The following is a 17,206-nucleotide window of genomic DNA, read 5'->3' on the forward strand; positions in this document are numbered from 1 at the left end:
CCTGAACCGTTGGGTTGGGCCTTGAAGAAGCATTCTCAAGAAAGCTCTAAGTAGGAGTTCCCGTCATGGCTCAGCGGTTAATGAACCCAACTAGCATCCATGAGGATGCAGGTTCGATCCCTGGCCTTGCTCAGTGGGTTAAGGCTCTGGTGTTGTCATGAGCTGTGGGCTTGTCGCAGGTGCAGCTTGGATCCCAAGTGGCTGTGGCTGTGGCGTAGGCTGGCAGCTACGGCTCTGATTCGACGCCTAGCCTGGGAACCTCCATGTGCTGCGGGTGCCGCCCTAAAAAGACAAAAAAAAAAAAAAAAAAAAAAGAGGAAAGAAAGCTCTTAGTCTTCACACTAAATAGTCCTAGACTCCAACATATTAACTTGCATTTAATTTTATGTACTCTGTTCCCACCAGGGTAAAACTTGTGACTTCTCCTTGTGACTCTTCTCAGTGACTGTCCCTAGTGCCAAGTTACATTGGTCCTAAGTTCTGCTACTTCACTGAAACAATAGCTGCTACATTTAAAGGCCTACTATGGGCCAGATGAACATGGTGCCTGCGTGTGTAATGAACACCCCATACCACAAACCCACAAGGGACATGTTATCCCCCTTATAGTTGAAGAAACTCAGCAACCCAAGGGGACATCAACAACGGCTTTAATAGCACCAAGAGCCTGTTCTTTTTCAACAAGTGTTTAGTGAAAATCTACTGCATACAAGGCACATTGGGTTCTTTAGAATTAAAGCAGAATTTTCTCAAGGATGCTGAAAAGTTTCTGGGTTTGCATGTGCCTGACTGCTCCTGGGGAGGTGTTTTTACAAAGCACATGTAATGCATTCATAAATGTCAGTCATGACAATGAAGCTCAAATATAAAGTCTGGTAACACGCCCCTCTTTTTACAGCCTATGGGACTATAAACACAGAGACAGCAGGGGCAAAGACTTCAGGAAAAAGTTTCCTTGGAAGAAACAAGGCTTGCCCTTTGTATTTAATAACAGGGAGATATGGTATTGGAGAGTAATTTGGGGCCTGTAACTCCAAATCATCTGTTAGCAGTCGCTCCCAAGCTGGAAACATCTTCCAGCCAAGCTCTCATCGTGCCCACCCCCCACATGGCACCAGTGAGGTGCCTCCTGTGTACCCGCAGTGGCTTGCCCATTTCTGTTATTTCACTTTGGAAACCGATTATAATTAACGTTGTATAACTATGTCTCCACTCACTGGCCTATGAGTTCCTTGAGGAAAGAGTGTGTCTTCCTTCCAAAACTTTGCATCCTGAGTAATGAATATACCCCAATAGTTGTTGAATAAAATGATCCAATGAATGATTGACCTCACGAGGTTTCTTTTTTCTGACACTTCTAGGGAGAAGACATCTAAGGAGCTTATGAAGCAGCGCTGCCAGAGATAAGGTCCTGGATTTTGTAACTTCTGAAGACACTCTTACAGGAATCTGTAAATTTGTGACTATTCTCACGCTTCTAGCCCCCATTTCTCTTCCTCCCGCTCACTCTCCACTTGGGCCAGGAACAGGCCTTCTCTGAGCGGAGTCTCGCCAGCAGAGGGCAGCAGAGCCCATCCAGCGAGATGAGAGCATGGGGCTCCCCACCACTGCCCTTCCTTCCCACCCGGGAGAGCAAGCCTGAGGCCATCCTTACTGCAAGCCCCAGAGAGCTTCTGCTCCCATTGTGAGGACGAAGAACCTGACTCGGAGGTCATGCCAGGTCATGCGGTGGCAAAGTTAGGCCTGCCTATTAAGATCCCATTACTTTTGGGTATCAGGGCCCATCTGCACAACATCTCCAAGATGCTCCTAACATTTTTTAGCCTAAAAGCAAAACAGACCCCGAAGCGATGAAAAATGTCAGATCCCCGGATGCTCAAGCATTACAAAAATCCTGTTACAAAAGCCCGTCCATGACGCTGCCTCCCCTTCTAACCTCTGCCCTCCTCCATCCTCCTCATGGCCGTGAGCATCCACTTCCACATCCTCATCTCACAAGCACTGAGTCCACCGCAGTCTGACTTCTGCCAACCTCACTGCAGCTATTCATATTAACATCACCCACAACTCGATTGCAAACCAGTGGAAACCTTTTGGTTTGAATTAATCTCTCCATTTCTCGTGCCCCTGGCTACTTCCCTCCTGCACCATCCCCCTCCTTGTCCACACAAAAACCCAGAAGTCAGTCCAGAGCCTACACCACCTCCCGTTATAACTCTCCCCCTTTCAAAGCACAGGCCCTGCCTCCAAGACAACACAGGATTCATCTCCCGTTTTCATGCCACTGCATCCATCAAGGCTTCATTCTGTAGTCAGGCTTCTAACCACCATCCACACATCTCTGCAACCATTCAGCAAGTGTGCATGGAGTAGCTACATGTGACAGACACAGCTGTGCATGCTGGCTTTGGTGTGACAAACACCACTGACAAGGCCTGTTCTCAATGGGGCCACAGACAGGAACAAGAAAGTAAGCAAACAAGATAATATCAACAGTGGTTGGTGTTATAAAGAAACAAAACAAAGTGATGTGATACAGAATGGCTAGGGGGAATATATATATACGTTTTTTGTCTTTTTTTTTTTTTTTTTTTAGGGCCGTACCCGTGGCATATGGAGGTTCCCAGGCTAGGGGTCAAATCAGAGCTGTTGCTGCCAGCTACAGCTACGCCAGATCCGAGCCACGTCTGTGACCTATACCACAGCTCATGGCAACGCTAGATCCTTAACACACAGAGAGGCCAGGGATCAAACCCTCAACTTCATGGTTCCTAGTCGGATTCGTTTCTGTTTTGCCTCAACAGGAACTCCCAGGAGGAATATTTTTTAATCAAATTTTTTTGAATGTCCGGGGGAGGCCACTTCACTTGGATCCCCAGGAAAGGAATCTCTGAGGAAGTGACAAGAGGCAATCTAGGGTATTTTTCACTGGCTAAATCTTCAATTTCCCAGCCTCTCTTAAAGAGGGGGCCACATGCACAGTTCTGGCCAATGAAATGGTAGTGAAAGTTGGGGAGTGAATGGGGTGTCCTGGGGAAACTTTTGCTTTCCTGAAAAGAAAGACAAGCATCACTGCCACATCTGCTCCTGGTCCTCCTCCTCCGACCCTGAAAGGGAAGAAATTGCAGAGAGGCAGCCCCTGAGCTGCCATCAGCAGCTGCCGCCTGTGGACCTGCTACCTGAGAAAGGCGTGGCCTATCTGCCCAGCAGTTTTCTCTTCTAGCGCAGAGCATCCCAATTGGGACCTGGTAAGGTGAGGCGCTGGGGGAGAGAAATCCAGGCACAGTTCAAAGGCCTAAAGTGCGAACTACCTTGGCCATGTTTGAGGGAGAAAAAACTGGTGTGGCTGGAGTCCAGCAAGGAGAGAGGAAAGAGCAGATGATGTCTGAGAGGTGGAGGGGACTTGGGAACCTGCAAAGCCTTCTGGGTTTTGAGTAATTGGAAGACCACTAAAGAGTTTTAGGCAGGAGAGTGACATACTGATTTAGATTTCTTAAAAGACCATTCTAGGAGCTCCCTGGTGGCCTAGTAGGTTAAGGATCTAACCCTGTCACTGCTGTGGCACAGGTTCGATCCCTGGCCTGGGAACTTCCATATGCCGTGAGTGAGGCCAAATATATATATAGATACATATCATTCTAACTGCGACATGGAGAATGAATCAGGAAGGGTGGGTGGGACAGACACTGCTTTGGGACTGATCCGGCAGCTGCTCCCCTCTCCTTCTTCACTTGCCCCCTCTGCTCCAGAAGCAAGGAAGAAAGGGGTCATTGAGAATCAGCAGGCCACCACCATCCTGCTCAGCAGAACAGAAGCACTGGGATACCCAACTACTCCAGCCTTCCTAGCAAATCCCTTCCTCTACATCACACACCAGTTTCCACGAGGCTTCCCTCACACGCAGGCAGAGTGGGTGTTCTTTCTTCTACCTCCTCCTGTATCGTGGCCCTACTTCCATCAGAGCTGTACGACAGTCTAGAGAGCAATCGATGTCACGTGATTGCTAATTCCGTCTCCAACAAATGCATGCTGAGCAGCCACTAGATTCAGACGCTGTGCTATGAGTTGTGAACTCAATAGCAAACAACTCGATTTTTAGATCTGGCCCCTGCCCTGGTGGAGCTTTCAGTCTAAAAGGTGAGCCATTCAGATAGGGTTTGGAGAGAAAAGCAGCCCATCTCCCAGACCATGAACCCCTGTGGGCGGGGACAATGTCTCTGCCTCACGCCCGGACCCAGCGCCCACCGTCTCACACAAAGAGGGTGCACTGTGACCACGTGTTAAATGCATTCTTCACTTAGGAAGGCTTCGAGATGTATTTTAAAAGAAATGTATTTCTTAATTTTACCCAGAAACTCGCCAAGCACCAGCTGTTGTACACTCACGGCGTTCAGCATTTTGAAAAACACTCTGCTCTCTGCTTACGCGGCTGCAGGTCTCTTCTCTGACGAAAGGTGCCCAGAGTATCTAATAGAACTCTTCACATCAGAGGTCCTTCGTAGATGTGTGTCTGGCTGAAGGCTTCGTTTGGATTTTCTAAACAGGGACACCTCGTTGTCAGAGCCATGGCTGCAGGAGTGTGATTGTGAAATCACTTAAAATAACGCCTCAGGTTCCTATGTCATAGCTTATTATCTATATTTAAAGTCCTCCAAATGCCCCGTCTTGTTGCCCTTTCTACTACTGTGGTGGGGAGGGTAGCTGGAACAAGAGCAGAGATAAGGGAAATAAAAATAAGAGTCTGGATTGTCTGGTGCTTCTCTTGCGGTGGTGAAATGACCCAGGTGAGAGGTCCTTCCCACAGTGGAGTCAGTGAGTTAGGACACGCACACGGAAGACTTCCGACGCCTCCTAGATCTGGCAAGGACCCCTCCAGGCCAACTGGCCACCCTCCTGCCTCCAAGCTCAAAGTCCAGTGGGTGGGCAGCTTGTTCTTAAAAATCCACAAGAACAAAGTCCACCGCCTCCGAGTCACCCACTGAGCTCTTATTTCACAATATTCGTGACCCCGAATGGGTTTTCTATGTCCCATCCCTTTCTCTCTTGCTGTCCTTCCAGCCCAGTTCCTCTTCTTATTGCTGCTACGGAAATAAAAGTTAATCACCACCTGTCCACACTGCACAGTAACCCAGGAGGTAAGATAAAAAACGAAAGCCACCTCAGAAACGTGGCCTCTGCTTGTCTGAGCACCACCACCACCAGCTGCGGGCCTCTCAGGATCCCCGCCCCTGCTCTTTGGTCCCCTCTCGGCCCTGGGAGTGAGGGGCTGGAGGCAGGGAGCACACGGATGAGGCACCTGTGGAAACAGCCCGCAGACCTAGCGGAGGCCTCTGCCCCGGACCAAGAAACAGGCCTGCGACCTGCTGGGTCAGATCAGGGCCAGAGCAGCCCTCCCAGGAAGGATGTCTTCCTCCTTCGGAGTAAAAAGAAAGCAGAGAGAGCAGGAAGGTCTGGTTTTAATGAGTATCTTTAAAAGCCTTTGCAACAGCAGACACAGCCCAAGGCAGCCTGGAAACCCACACTGATGGCAGCAGGGCTCTCTTGCTCCCAGATGACCCTGCGGAACAGAAACGGTGCTACTAACTCCGGAGTGTGGCTTCCGCCTACCTCACATTTAAAGAGCCCGACCTGCAAAACCATCTCAGAAATCGAGCCTGCGAAATGGGTGATGGTCCTCATCACGTAGCTGGGTTTGCCTGGGGCGGGGGGCGCCCGATCCAAACTGCCCCCACACTTTCCAGAAGCAGTAGGAAAAGCCCCTCTGGACAGAAGGAGAGGGCCACGCTGGAATTCCGCAGCCTCAGCGCAAGGCCTTGATCCTAAGGCCTCCCACCCCCATCTCGCTGCCTCTCTTTCCTCCACAGCTACTCCCATTTCCATCCTCTTAATCTGTGTCACTGGATTAAGAAGACGGATGTCTCTCCCTGCCACAGACATGCCAGACAAACCCCGAGCCTCTCTTCACAGCCCCCAACTCCCCAGAGTGGTGTCAGGAAAACTCAACACTTGCACGAAATTTCTCTGCAGCGTCTGTTTGGTTTCTTTCACACCCTGGGCCGAGGAGCCGGTGCGTGCGTATTTTCACAGGAGTAAAGAAGCCTCTGTCTGTAAGTGAGGTTAACACCCACCCTGAGGCTGGATTCTTTCTGGGCTCTCTCAACAGCTGAGCATCATGATTTTGCTAATTAAGCCGCTTTCTTCTCCTTAATTAGCTGCATGTGAATCTTGTTGGGAAGTCTTGGATCCGTGAAATAGTCTGGGACAAGAATCAAAAAGAAGAAATGGTCTAAACCCAAGGGGAAAAGACTGGGAGGGAGGCGCTTACTCTGCGAAAAAGTTAGAGTGGCTCTGTCTTAGCAGGACTGTTACCAGCGGCCCCCGCTTTCCAAGGTAAATGAGATGTCACAGCAAATCCCAAGGTCACTGTTTCCCCCTGCCCCCCACCCCCAGCAGCTCTCAGCCTCCAGCTCAAGCGTTCCCAGGAAAGGCTGACACAGGACAGGCCCTGTCCCCTCCACACCGCCCTGCTGCTCTCTGGTCAGCTTGCTGACGCACAGGGAGCCAGCGGAGGGCCGAGGGAGCCTCCGGCTTTCTGCTCCCGGCCCACCTCGGGGCCCAAAGAGATACCAAGTGTCATTCTTGTCTCCACTCGGCCTGCTGGCTCCTGTCTCGGAGACATGACGCCCTCTGAGAATATCCTCGCAGCGGAGAGCCAGGCTCTCTCGCAGGATGACGACAGAGGAGGATTTTTATACACCCAGCAGAGTGTGAATCAGAGGCAGCATCTGCTCTGGCAGCAAAGACGTCCTTCGTTCGATTCAGCCAGAAACGGGCTGGGGCGGCAACCGACTCCGACTCGACTCCCGGGGGCCGACAGGACCCGCGAAACCGTCGGCCCCGCCCCTTCCCTTTAAATACCATTGACCTTAAGCCGTCGCGGGGCAGCAGAGCCCATTAGAATCACCTGGGGAGCCTTTCAAACGGGGCTGTCGGGCCCCACCCCAGACTAATTAAGTCAGAACCCCGGGGGACGGCCCGGGCATCGGTATTTTTTAAACGCTCCCCAGCTGATTTTAATGTGCAGCCAGGGATGCCAGCCCTGCTTTACGATTCCCGGGGAAAAAGCCGCCCGTCTGCTCCTCTGGGAATCTCAGAATTCTTAACAATCCTCACCCTGAGCAAGTGCTGCCTCATTTCTTATCTGTCCTCATTTTGAGGAAATGACAACCGGAGGAAAGAGACTATTGAGCAAAGCTCTCTTGGGAGCCATCAGGTAAAGAAATACCCTAGTCTCTGCAGGGAGAATCCTGGGCTTGTCCGAGTCTAAATTCGCAATAACACTCCTGGTGCTGGCTTATCAAACGCCCCGAAATGGAGGCCGCCTGACTTACCTGCCGCAAATTCTTGAATGTTGTCTGGTCTTTGCAGAAATATTTCTCTGGAAAACATCAAGGGAGAAGGGGAGGAAGTAAAGCTGGTCCTGCACTGTCAGGGCAGGTGACCTGAGACACAGCCACCGTGGCAGGCAGACAGCCAGAGAACTCCTGACAAGGACCCTTTTCTTCCTGCTTCTCCTGCAGTCAGGATCTGGGGTCAGGACCAAGACTTTCTAAACAGCAAGAAGCCTAGGGAACACTGGCCTCACAAGACAGCTGGTGCTGCAGCCCGGTGAAGCCCTCATTCATTCACTCAACAAAATGAGAACTGGAGGCCACGATAGGGCCAGGCAGCAAGTTGTCGAGCACGCTGCCGAGTCCTCGAGGGACTTGGGTGCGGTGGGACAGATATGCAGCCCACTGCCTCCTGAATAAGAGTAACCAGTAATTGCCACAGGTGCGGGGAGAGTATAGTAAAGAAAGGTGAGGAGTGCCCGTCGTGGCCGTGGCACGAATCTGACTAATGTCCATGAGGACGCAGGTTCGATCCCCAGCCTAGGGCAGTGGGTCAAGGATCTGGCGTTGTTGTGAGCTATGGTGTAGGTCACAGATGTGGCTCAGATCTGGCGTGGCTGTGGCTGTGGTGCAGGCCGGTGGCTACAGCTCCGATTTGATCCCTAGCCTGGGAACTTCCATATGCCGTGGGTGTGGCCCTAAAAAGACAAAAGACAGATTAAAAAAAAAAAAAAAAAAAAAAAAAAAAACCACCAACACCCAAAGCTGAGAAGGCGGGCTTGAGGTAGTCATTGGTCCTGCAGTACAGTGGACACTGGGGCAACACCTGCAGTGCCGGTGCCACTGGGAAGCTTAAAATGCCTTATATCCTGCAGTTTTATGGCTCATAAAGTATGTTCACAGATGCTACCTTACTCTACAGCTCTGTGAAACAGCCAGGACTGTGTCCCGTTTTTATCTATGAAGAAACCAGGCTTTGAAAAGGTTAATCATTTGCCCAAGTTCATAAAGCAAGTAAATAAAGGAAAGCAGCCCAGGTCTTGTGATTCCAAGGCCACTGCTCTACAACGCAGCCTTGTGGCCATGGCTGCCCAGCCTGCGGGAGGCCTCTGCCTCCCAAGCTTCAAGGATTTTGCTTCCCTTCTTCTCCCTCAATTTGAGAATTATTGACACAGGTTATGTGTAAGTCACTATATAAGATATGAGAGATTGGAGTTCCCGTCATGGCTGAATGGTAATGGACCTGACTAGTATCCGTGAAGACTTGGGTTTGATCCCTGGCCTCGCTCAGTGGGTTACGGATCCAGTGCTGCCATGAGCTATGGTGTAGTTCACAGACGTGGCTCAGATCCCATGTTGCGGTGGATGTGGTGTAGGCCAGCAGCTGCAGCTCCAATTCGACCCCTAACCTGGAAACTTCCATATGCCTCAGGTGTGGCCCCAAAAAGCAAAAAAAAAGAAAAAAGATATGAGACATTGATTATTTAGATAGCCCCACCTCAAAGAAATTACAGTCAAGTAAAAGGAAACAGGTAAGTTTCCAAATGTCCAAAAGGCCAAGTAACTCCAGGTGGTGCCACAAGACGGTAGTAAGTACTACGCTGACGATCAGAGGAAGGAGGACGGTTACGTAGAGCAAGACCCCCAAATCCTCACAGAGCAGCTTGCATTTGAGAGCACCCTTGAGGTACTTATGGGACAAGGGTGGCGGGACAGAGCACTCGGGACCAGGGAAGCAGCAGGAACAAAAGCCTGGAAATTTAAAGGAACAGCCCACAGTGAACAGGCAGTGAACTCCTCCTCGATGGTAGGAACTGGGTCATGCCCACCATTGTTTCCCCGGGTCTAGACGAGCACTCAAGGAGAGTCAGTGCCCCTGCATGAGGTCTGTGGGATGACCAGAGGGGTCCGGTCCAGCTGGAGTGGGCACACATGCAGGGAGTAGCAGAAAATGAAGGAGGGCCCTATGGGAGGAACTTGAAGGCCAAGGAGAGACTTTTATATTCAATTCAAAAGACAATGGGGAGTTCCCGTTGTGGCTCAGTGGTTAATGAGTCCAACTAGGAGCCATGAGGTTGTGGGTTGGATCCCTGGCCTTGCTCAGTGGGTTAAGGATCTGGCGTTGCCGTGAGCTGTGGTGTAGGTTGCAGACGTGGCTCAGATCTCGCACTGCTGTGGCTGTGGTGTAGGCCGGCAGCTCTAGCTCCAATTCGACCCCTAGCCTGGGAACCTCCATATGCTGTGGGAGCAGTCCAAGAAATGGCAAAAAAAAACAAGGAAGGAAAAAAAAAGAAAAAAGACAATGAGGGAAATAAAAGGAACTCCCTGGTGGCCTGGCAGTTAAAGATCCAGTGTTGTCACTGCTATGTTGTAGATCACTACTGTGGCATAGGTTTGATCCCTAGCCTGTGAATTTCCACATGCCGTGAGTGTGACCCAAAAAAATGAAAGAAAAAAAAAAGACAATGGGGATGAATAAATAAAGCATGGTACAGTCACACTGTGGAATACCATACAGCAATGAAAATGGAGAATCTGTGAGATACTGTAGAGCAAAAGAAGCCAAGCACAAAAGAGCACATATTGTAGAACTCCATTTATATAAAGTACAAAAAAAAAAAAAAAAAAAAAAGGCAAAACGAATCTGTCGCTAGTAGAAGTCGAAGTACTGGCTACCTTTTTGGAACAAGTGACTGCCTGAGGTGCACATCAGATTGCATTTTTTTTTTTTTTTTTTTGTCTTTTTAGGACCGTACCCGCAGCATAAGGAGGTTGCCAGGCTAGGAGCTGAATCGGAGCTGTAGCCACCGGCCTAGGCCACAGCCACAGCAACTCCAGACCCAAGCTGAGTCTGCGACTTACACCACAGCTCACTGAGGGAGGCCAGGATCGAACTCACATCTTCACCAATACTAGTTGGATTTGTTTCCACTGAGCCACGACAGGAACACCCAGGTTCTATCTCTTGATCTGGACACTAGTTGCATGTGTGTTCTCAGCTTGTGAAAGTTCATCCAGTTTAGGATAGGCCACTTTTCTTTATATTTCAACAGAATGTCCTTTTAAGAAAAAAGGCAATATTGTGGATCCACTGGAGATTTTCCCAGCCAAAGAATGACATGGTCAGTGCTGTGGTTTGGGGAGATTCATCTGCCTGGCTATTGACAAAAACATCTAATAAAGGCTTTCTACCATTTCACTACTTTATCATATCTCCAGCCTACAACCTGAGATCTCTGAGTGCCTAAAATGAGTTAGATCCCTACTCCTTCCATTTTTCGGTTCCAAAATTCAAGGTATTGAGTCCCATACACTGTATATATGAGTATAGACTGGAGCGCTATGGCTGAATGGCTGTAAATCACTAGGTTCTGGAAAATGCAAGTCGGCAGCTTGCTTCCCAACGAAAACAGTTTGGGGCTTCTCATGGCTTGCAGTGAGTCTTGCCAGAGCAGAGATCTGCAGAACAGGTCAGGATGGGCATGCTGCCCAAGACTCTGACCCCTCTTTTCCCTTCCTCTTTTCTCACAGGAAGGACAACCTGAAGCAGCCAGGACAGATGAGGGGCTGATTCATTCGGGTATTATCCAAAGGAAATACAATCACACCAAAAAAAAAGAAATAATAATAATAATAATTAATAAATAAATGAATAAACCCAAGGAGTTCCTGCTGTGGCAAAGCGGGTTGAGAATCTGACTTCAGTGGCTCAGGTCCCAGTGGATGCGCAGGTTCAATCCCCGGCCAGCCAGGTGCAGTGGGTTAAAGGATCTGGTTTTGGTGCAGCTGTGGTGTAGGTTGCAGCTGTGACTGGGGTTCCATATGCTGCAGGTGCAGCCATTAAAAAAAAAAAAAAAAGGAAAGGGGAAAAAAAGTGAGGAAAAAAAAGCAAATCCTCAAATTTCAAACACTACCTCTCACCTCCCACCTCCACCTGAGAAAGAAGAAGGTCTAAAAGGGGCCAGGGGCCAGGAGGGTTTCAGGAGAGAAGCTTCAGGGACAGCAAAAGGAGAAGCCTGTGGCCTGCCTGTCCCACAGAGAGATGGTAAGAAGGCAAAGGGAAGATGCCTGGGGCTGTCCTTGCAGATACCCTGCTCCTCCAGGAAACTGTTCCTGGGCCAAGAAGCAGGGCCCTCCCTGCCATGCAGCAAAAACAACACCCTCTTCCTTCCCCACCCCCAAGGGTTCTAATCCTTTTGTTTGTGAACTTGGCAAACGGCGATTTCATTCAGGCTGTACCATCCATCCCCAATCTTCCTGCTGGAATCCTTCGTTCCTAACTTGGATTGCAAGCTCCGCAGGAGAGGAAAGCTGTTGCCTTTTATTTCCCTTCGGAAGAAAAGGTACAGAAAGTAATGGCCTGATCCCCCAGGGCTGACACCGACAGAGAACCCCTAAACTATGTTTTGCCCAAACCTTACCCCCGACGCAAATAAAACCAAACTTCACAGAGGAGTTTCTCCTTCCCCTATCTGCCCTCTGAGAATCTGCTGCCACTTGGAGAAATGGCTAAAATATGAAGAACAATGAGATCCTGGAGAAACAAAGGGGCATGGAAAAAAAGACACCCTTCCAGGCCTACTTTTGCAAAGACAAAGGAGAGCCCTGCCCTGGCTCCCTAGCTTCTGTGTGCTTACAATGCAACACAGTGGAAAAACCAGGGTTTGGATCCTGGTTCAGCAACTTGCAGAACATACTTCACCTGTAAAACAGAAGCGGTAATAAACTATCTTTTGTAGAGCTGCTGGGAGGATCAACAAAAACGTACTAAGACCAATTGTACCACTGTGTGGGTCCTGAAGGCACAAACATGGCTCCATCAGCTTGGAGTTTTGGTGTGGGGGGTGGGGGGGAAATGGACAATGCAATTACAGTACAATGAATAACTGCTAATGTAGGAAACCAACACAGTTCCTGGAAATGGAAGCCTTTTTTTTTTTTTGGTCTTTTTAGGGCTGCTCTCGAAGCATATGCTAGTTACCAGGCTACGGGTTGAATTGGAGCTGCACCAACTGGCCTACACCACAGCCACAGCAATGTGGGATCCAAGCCCTGCAACCTACACCACAGCTCATGGCAAAACCAGATCCTTAATCCACTGAGGGAAGGATCGAACCTGCATCCTCATGGATACTAGTCAGGTTGTTTCCACTGAGCCATGAGGGGAAGCCATTATTATTTAAATCTTGCCTGTTTGTCTGTAGCCAAATAGTATTTGAGATAACTCTGGTGTTTTTACCCATTGATAACCATGATTTCCCCCCACCCCAGTCCTTTGCTTTTCATCCCATTAGGAAATTTTTCCATTCAAGCAAGTGCCATGTGGAAAGGCAGTGTTCGGGAAGGAAAAAGCTGCTCTAGGATATGGTGGAAAAATGGTTTTCTTTTTCTATAAGCCACTTACAGAAGAGTGGCTTTCAGCTCTTGGAGTTTTTCTGCAACAATGTTCTAAGGTAGAGAAAGACCAGATAGGGGAATTTTTTTTTTTTTTTTTTTTTTTGCCTTTTTGTCTTTTGTTGTTGTTGTTGTTGTTGCTATTTCTTGGGCCGCTCCCGCGGCATATGGAGGTTCCCAGGCTAGGGGTCGAATCGGAGCTGTAGCCACCGGCCTACGCCAGAGCCACAGCAACCTACACCACAGCTCACGGCAACGCCGGATCGTTAACCCACTGAGCAAGGGCAGGGACCGAACCCGCAACCTCATGGTTCCTAGTCGGATTCGTTAACCACTGCGCCACGACGGGAACTCCTTTTTTGCCTTTTTGCCTAGCATATGGGGGTTCCCAGGCTAGGGGTCTAATCGGAGCTGTAGCTGCCGGCCTACACCACAGCCACAGCAACGCAGGATCCAAGCCTCGTCTGCGACCTACACCACAGCTCACGGCAATGCTGGATCCTTAACCCACTGAGCAAGGCCAGGGATCAAACCCGAAACCTCATGGTTCCTAGTCGGACTCATTAACCACTGAGCCACGACAGGAACTCCCAAGATATGGGAATTTTTTAAAAGTTCTAGTGATCTTGTTAAATGCCTCTGACAGCGAGAAGTCTTTACACCCAATGACTGCCTGCTGAGTTTCTTAATGACGAATTCCCTCTTCTAAGTGTCAGGAGGTATATATTTGTCCTTATAGCTAAAGAGAATGAATATTGATATTTTTGAGAATTTGGAGATAACAAGGAAATCACTAGCAATAACAAGAAAACCACGGGAGTCCCAAACCTCAGCATTAGAAAAAAAATCTAATCTTAGGCTGTTTTCTAATGTTCAGACCCTAAAGGAAGCAACATGTAGTGTTTAAAGAAAGGTCACTCACACTCCTCTATCCCCAGCAAGATTTGGTAAAAATGTCACTCTTTGCTCAAGGTCAGTCTAGGAAACCACCTACCTGAAGAAACCACTTACGAGCAACTCCACTTCTTTGTGAGTCCTTAGGTACTTTTCATTAGTAATCCGAATCTGAATCTGGGGGGCAAGAGCAAAAAGCCATGCTCCATAGGAGAAAGATTTCAGGGTTCAGGTCATGAAGGTGTAGAGGGCTTGGGCAAACAACGTGTGCAGTTAACCTAGGTCTTTCCCGGGATGTCTGAACATTTAAGCCCTCTGTCCTCTTAACGATCATCTCCATGCTGCCCAAGGCTCAGGCTTAGGGCCCTTGGCTAAAGTCTGGTTCTACTTTTGGGAAGTTCTTGTTTGCAGCTAAGTTAATGTATCTGGCAGTCGTTTCTGTCCATTTCTCTGGCCCATCCGTATTTCAGTTCCTTTGGCACTTTAAGGCGCCGGTCAGGCGCTGTTCAGGGCCCCAGAAGCCCAGGGGTCCGCAGGGGGCTTTTCCCACCCTCCCGCAAGCCTGTCACGCCTTTATCTGGGAACAGGCTCGCGTGCCCCTTCTCTCTGGGGCCCTTGCCCGGGCCGGGGGGTGGGGAGGGGGGAGCTGCACTCTGATGGTGGCAAGGGTCCGGGCCGCACCCACCTTATAGCCGCGCAGCTGCTCCAGCTGCTCGGGGCTCAGCGCCTCAGGGTACAGCCCGTGAGTCCCGCCCGGCAGGCTCGCCATCTTGTTGCGGTCGTCAAGGCGACGGGCCGCGGCCTGGCGAGGACCCGCCCCTAGCCTGGCCCCGCCCCCAAACCCGGCTCTCTCCGGTAGAGGGGCGGGGCTGAGGGAAGAAATTAGGGGGGCCACTCTGAAGTCGAGGAGTAAACTCACAAGGTCTCTAAAGGATCCCTTTCCCCAGATTTGGGGACTGAAACCCTGGCTTGACTGTGTATGAAAACGAGCCCTTCTTCTTGACCCCACCCAACCTCACACTTTTCCAGTTTTGCTAGTTTTCTTTAGCTCTAGAGCAACACCGGGAAAGAGATTCCTAAGGCAGCGTCTCCCAAAATCTGGTTACTGACCCGCTCACTAGTAGTAGGGAAAGAAAATCTAGCCTTCTTCCCTTTCCGCCGGCCTGGAAGCCAAACCCCCGCATCTGTCCTGTAGACACTTGACACTGATGTCTCCGATTCTTGACACAACATGAAAGAACCCCATAGGATGGCATAAACCGAGTTCTATAACATGCTGGAAAGGACCTGGGGATATGCTGCCAGGAGTTTCCCCTCTTGGACTGACTTTCTTGGGTAGATTAACTGCTCCTCAGAAATTCTCAATCATCTCTCCCACTCTCAGTTGAGTAGGGAGGAGAAAGGCAGTTGATCTTCAAGATGTGTTTTTTCACTATCTAATTAAGAAGAGAAAGTGAGACAGAAAAGACAGAGAGCTGAAAATAGCACCTAGAAAGGGCAGGAGCCCGTCTGACAATATATACAAGTGCTGAATTTCTACACCCCCAGAGATTATGCCCGGCAGAGACCTTTTTTTTTTTTTGCCTTTTCTAGGGCCGCTCCCGCAGCATATGGAGGTTCCCAGGCCAGGGGTCTAATCGGAGCTGCAGCCGCCTGCCTATGCCAGAACCACAGCAACGTGGGATCCGAGCCGAGTCTGCCACCCACACCACGGCTCACGGCAACGCTGGATCCTTAACCCACTGAGCAAGGCCAGGGATCGAACCTGCAACCTCATGGTTCCTAGTCAGATTCGTTAACCACTGCGCCACGATGGGAACTCCATGAGACCTTTTGAAAGGCAGAGAAGAGAGCCTAGAAGGAGGCGGTCCTTTCAGATTTGTGAACTGCCAAGGAGCAAGGAAAGAGCTCAAGAAATAAGCCCAGGGAGTTCCAGCGATGGCTCAGCAGAAATGAATCCGACTAGTATTTATGAGGATGAGGTTTCGATCCCTGACCTTGCTCTGTGGGTCAGCGATCCAGTGTTGCAGTGAGCTGTAGTGTAGGTCAAAGACACGGCTTGGATCTGGTGTCGCTGTGGCTGTTGCAAAGGCTGCAGGCAACTGTGGCAGATTCGATCCCTAGACTGGGAACTTCCATATGCTGTGGGTGTGGCCCTAAAAAAAAAAAAAGCAGCAGCAGCCCAGGAGTTCCCTTGTGATTCAGTGATTAAGGAACCAGAATTGCCATTGCTTGGGTTTGATCCCTGGCCCAGGAACTTCTTCATGTCACCGGCTCTACCAAAAAAAAAGGAAGAACAAACCCAGCATTAGGCAATGATCTACCTCTAGCCTTCTGTGAAAATATTGGCAGTTCCCAAGTCAGGAAAAAAACCTCAAGAGATAGATGGTGGCCTATAACCCTCTTCTCAGAAACCCCATCTGGGGTTAGTAATCACTTCGTTTTTCTTTTTTGTTGTCGTCTTTTTTGTTTGATTTTTTAGGGCCGCACCCATGGCATATGGAGGTTCCCAAGCTAGGGGTTGAATCAGAGCTATAGCCACCAGCCTACACCAGGGCCACAGCCACAGAACGCAGGATCTGAGCCATGTCTGCGACCTACACCACAGCTCATGGCAATGCCAGATCCTTAACCCACTGAGCGAGGCCAGGGATTGAACTTGCAACATCATGGTTCCTTGTTGGATTCATTTTCGCTGTGCCACGACGGGAACTCCTTGGTTGTTTTTTTAGGAGTGAGAGAGACAGTGAGAGGTAGATAAGCTGCCATTTGTCAGAAGTGATTTTTCTTAGCCAGGAGCAGAGGTTAATCAGAGGGGATGGTTCCTGTTGGCCAAGACCTGTCTCTTTCCACCCCTCCACCCCCAGAGAAGCTAGTGGTGAATCTTCTAGATTTGCACCATCCAATGTGGTCACCATGAGCCAGCTATTTGTGGCTGTTAAGCACCTGAAATTTGCTATAAGTGTCAGATGAGCTGTAAGTGTAAAATATTGGATTTTGAAGACTTAGTATTTAAAAAATATAAAATATCTCAATAATCCTTACATTGATTACATGTTAAATATTTTGGATATACCATATAAACATATTGAACACTATTTTGCATATATTCGTTAAATAAAATATACTACTAAAAGGCATTTCACTTCTTTTTAAATGTGGCCACTAGAAATTTTAAAATTATATATATAGCTAGCATTATAGTAAACAATACTACTGTGGACTGGCATATCTACAAACACACACACAGGCATGCATCTGCATGCACAATTCCTTTCATCCCCTCACCCCCAGGCATGAAATAATTAATGTCCTTCTTCTGCTAGGCTATGAGCTTCCTGTGCTTTGAGAATCAATCAAGCCTTTCTTTTTTTTTTTTTTTTGGTCTTTTGGCCATTTCTTGGGCCGCTCCCACGGCATATGGAGGTTCCCAGGCTAGGGGTCTAATTGGAGCTGTAGCTGCCAGCCTACGCCACAGCCACAGCAACGCTGGATCCGAGCCACGTCTGAACCTACACCACAGCTCA

General features: G+C 49.3%; 1 protein-coding gene across 5 annotated transcripts; it reads right to left on the reverse strand.

Annotated features, from left to right (window-relative positions):
- Positions 1-634: 634 nt before the first annotated feature.
- On the reverse strand, positions 635-14,468 carry RIIAD1 (regulatory subunit of type II PKA R-subunit domain containing 1). Of its 5 annotated transcripts, XM_085020601.1 has the most exons (6): positions 14,365-14,468; positions 13,780-13,856; positions 7,392-7,438; positions 6,129-6,256; positions 3,612-4,569; positions 635-2,628 (listed from the first exon to the last, which is right to left on the reverse strand). In XM_085020601.1, the coding sequence occupies exons 1-4, from the start codon at positions 14,446-14,448 to the stop codon at positions 6,186-6,188; spliced, it is 279 nt and encodes a 92-aa protein (XP_084876727.1). In that variant the 5' UTR covers positions 14,449-14,468; the 3' UTR covers positions 635-2,628; positions 3,612-4,569; positions 6,129-6,185. The 5 variants fall into 5 exon arrangements, with proteins under 5 accessions (XP_084876727.1, XP_084876725.1, XP_084876726.1 ...); XM_085020599.1 differs by lacking the exon at positions 635-2,628 and having other exon boundaries at positions 2,900-4,536; XM_085020600.1 differs by lacking the exon at positions 635-2,628 and having other exon boundaries at positions 2,900-4,569.
- Positions 14,469-17,206: the final 2,738 nt, after the last annotated feature.

Source organism: Sus scrofa, chromosome 4 (genome assembly GCF_054392235.1).
Source record: "Sus scrofa isolate SSC_HxYL_T2T_F1_AM1 chromosome 4, Sscrofa_HxYL_maternal_Yorkshire_Landrace_v2.0, whole genome shotgun sequence".
NCBI classification, from domain to species: Eukaryota; Metazoa; Chordata; class Mammalia; order Artiodactyla; family Suidae; genus Sus; species Sus scrofa.